This window comes from Callorhinus ursinus, unplaced genomic scaffold (assembly GCF_003265705.2).
Source record: "Callorhinus ursinus isolate GAN/ISIS: 27379988/994484 unplaced genomic scaffold, GSC_fseal_2.0 scaffold3581, whole genome shotgun sequence".
NCBI lineage: Eukaryota > Metazoa > Chordata > Mammalia > Carnivora > Otariidae > Callorhinus > Callorhinus ursinus.
The window spans coordinates 1138-4334 of record NW_027400635.1 but is presented as its reverse complement, the minus strand read 5'-3'; the positions used below and the strand labels follow the sequence as shown (position 1 = coordinate 4334).

Genomic DNA, 3197 nt, shown 5'->3' with positions numbered 1-3197 from the left:
CTGCTGGGAGGACGCTTCCCCTCCACTCTGGAAGAACCAGGCCAACGCAGGAGCGGTGTGTGCGCGGGCTTGCCTTTGGCCTTTGCACAACGATGGTCAGGAAGGCATCAGAAGCAAGAACCAACAAACTTCTATCTCTCCAGCTTCTGACCCCCGTCCCTTGCTTCTTCCGTTCTTGCGCCTTTCCAAACCCATCCCTAGGCCAAAGCCCTGTGATTTCGGTCCAGAGCTCACCCAAGTAGGCGAGGAGTCCAGGATGGTGTCCAGGACATGAAAAAAACTCCTTTTTTTCTTAAAAGTACTTATTTATTTATTTGAGAATGAAAAGCACACACAGAGGGAGAGAGAGAAGCAGGGTCTCCACTGAGCGGGGAGCCCCATGGGGGGTGCGATCCCAGGATCCTGAGATCATGACCTGAGCCGATGGCAGATGCTTAAACAACAGAGGACCCAGGCGCCCCGGGTATATGATAAAACTCTTAACCCTTGAACTGGGTAAGAACAAATGCTGCGGAGTGGATGCTACTCACACAGTCAGCCCCTGAAGCGGCTGAAACCTTCTATGGCAAGGAACCCCACAGGAGAGCTTCCGCAAGGACACCAAGCTCTGGATGTGGGAGTCATCCCAGGAAACAACCCCCCCCACCCCCAGGAGGCTCCTTGCCCTGCTTTCTTCTCCCAACCCTCCCTGGCCCTGCACTCCTTAAAACGCCCAGGGCTCTGACTTGACGCGCACACACAAACACACACACAGGGAAGAACCAGCAAGCGGCCTCACTTCATGCCCAGCACCCCGCGGGAGAGGCTGCCGAACCCAGCAAAGCCTGGAAAGGGCCTGGTGGACCCCGGGGCTCAGGCCCCCTCTTCCTCATCTCTCACAGCCTCTTCAGACAGGGCCAGGGAGGAAGCCGGCTGCCCGCACCTGACCCGGAGCAAATACTCCAGCATTTGCAACTTGCTGGTTTCGGCGTGGGCCCTGGGACCCCACAGGAACTCGTAGCGGGCAGGGTCGCTGCCGGGCACCTGCCGGTACTCCACGTACCCTTCCTGCACCCAGACCTTGGTGAGGAGCTCCCTGGGCTCCCCATAGATGACGTGCTCCTGGCCGGCATACACCCCCATGACCCCCAGCGTTTCCCACACCTCCTCCTCGGGGGCATGGTCGCCATGCAGGAGGATCACCCTCAGGAGCACCACCAGGAGGCCGGTCTTGGGCACTCCCTCCTCACCGCTCAGCATCCCATCGTAGGTGAGGCCCAGGACGGGGACCAGGACGTAGGAGTGGTCGCTGGGGTCCACTTCCTTCACATCCATACCAAAGACCAGCTGCATGCACTCAGAGGCCTGGCCCAAGATCACAGGGAAGGCATCCTGGGCATCCTTGCCGACGATCTCCAGCATCTCTGCCTGGCTGGTCGGCTCCTTGGTGTGATACTTGAGGAGCAGGAACTCCACCAGATCGGCCAGCTTCCCCTGGAGTAGGTTTTGGAGCCCCGGCTGGGGTTCTTCGGGCTCCTCGCAGGGGCTCGTCCCCTCCTCATCGGAGCTGCTGGAGCCCTGGTCAGGCTGGCTGCAGGCAGTGGCTGCCTGGGCAGTGGGGGAGGGGCAGGCACTCAGAGAGCTCTGGGGACGACTCTGGAACCCAGCAGCAGACCCCTCCTCCGAGGGGACCAGAAACAGAGCAGAGCAGGAGCCAGATGTGGCTGCGGACTGGGAGGAGGCCGAAGCGGAGAAGGAGGAGGGGGCGCGGGGGACCTCCTCCTCCCCAGCCCCCGACAGCTGTGCCTCCACCAGGCCCTGGGCCGGGCTGGGGTCTTCCTCCAGCTTCCAGAGCTCACCCCTCTGACCCAGGGGCATGGCGATTGTGTCGGGCTGACCCTGAAGAAAGAGGTGGGACGGCTCCTCAGGGTGCGGCCCAGGCAGCAGAGGCCTGAAGCCCCGGAGCTGACAGTGCGCTGCGTCGGACTTGGGTGCTGAGGGGCCCCGTCTGCGGTGGGACGGGCGAGCCCCTGGCTCCACGCTCAGAGCAAGTACCTCACCTTGACCACCGGCACTCACCTGCACCTCCCCTGCTCTGGGACCTTAGAGGCTCCTGCCTAGGACCTAGGCCTCCACTCTGAGCTCTGGAAGCCCCTGGAGGAGAAAAGCAGGTGTCACTTCGGGGTGCAGACACAGAGCACGGCACACGGGCCCCAGTGGGGCAGGAGGGCTGGGGCGGACTCTGTGAGGTCCCCATCCGTCCAAGCTGGGCGGTCCCCTCCTTGGCCCCTCAGGGGACTGCTATTTCCCCTGGCAGGTACTGGGCCCCACCCCCGCAGCCTGAGGCCACAGGGTCACAGCAAGACCACGCAGCCCTGGGACCCCACAGAAGGTAAGCGAGGGGGCCCACCTCTGCCCACGCCTGCAGAGGTCTAAGGGCTCGTCTCGGGATCCCAGGGACGGCCAAGCTCGGGGGCCGTCTGTGCTGGGGTGGGCGCACCTCTCCGTCTAGTCCTTGACCCCACGGAAGGCCTGGGAAAACTCCCTGTGTTGACCCGAGGCCACCCTCCTGGTGCCGAGGCCTCATCTCTGGGAGACGCCAGAAGGAAAAGTCAGGAGACACAACTTGGCCCACCGATCGCCCGTCTCCCCAGGGCTGGCAGCAGCGGCAGGGTAGGCCCGGGCCCTAAGGATCCTGCTGTGGGAGGCAGCCCCTCATTTCTCATCTGCCCCCCACCATCAGGGCCAGACCCAGAGCCAGGGCACCTGCGTCCTCTGCTACCTGAGTGCAGACCCTCAGGCCCGGGCCCTCCCCATCCTGAGAGGAAGGATCTGGAGAGGAGGAGGGACTCAGCCTGACAGGCCCCACCCAGGGTTCCCAGGGCCGCCAGGTAGGGGTGGCACAGACTTCTGGGCCATCCTTCCTAGTCCCGAGGGGTGGGTTGGGAGTCACTCACTGCTCCCCCGGGTGTCCCCACCTTGACTCTTGGCAGGAGCAGGGGCTCCTGTGTGTCTCCCAGGTGGGCTTCCCCAGATGACCTGACCCCGACCTCTCCCAGCATGGTCCTCAGCACCCTGAGAGCTCCGAGAAAAGGGGGAGGAGCCAGCACGTCCTCATCCACGGCCATGTCTCCATCCCCCCCCCTTAGCCCCCGGCAAGATCCCAAAGGGCTGGTTGTAGGGATCGGCCCCTCTGTCCTGGGGTGGGGATGCCCTCA

The 3197-nt window shown here is 63.5% G+C and overlaps 1 protein-coding gene across 2 annotated transcripts; it reads right to left on the bottom strand.

Annotated features, from left to right (window-relative positions):
• Positions 1–309: 309 nt before the first annotated feature.
• On the bottom strand, positions 310–2319 carry LOC112818341 (melanoma-associated antigen 8-like). Of its 2 annotated transcripts, none has more exons than XM_073890749.1 (2): positions 2040–2319; positions 310–1878 (listed from the first exon to the last, which is right to left on the bottom strand). In XM_073890749.1, the coding sequence occupies exon 2, from the start codon at positions 1855–1857 to the stop codon at positions 853–855; it is 1005 nt and encodes a 334-aa protein (XP_073746850.1). In that variant the 5' UTR covers positions 1858–1878; positions 2040–2319; the 3' UTR covers positions 310–852. The 2 variants fall into 2 exon arrangements, with proteins under 2 accessions (XP_073746850.1, XP_025721267.2); XM_025865482.2 differs by having other exon boundaries at positions 2059–2315.
• Between the last annotated feature and the right edge of the window lie 878 nt (positions 2320–3197).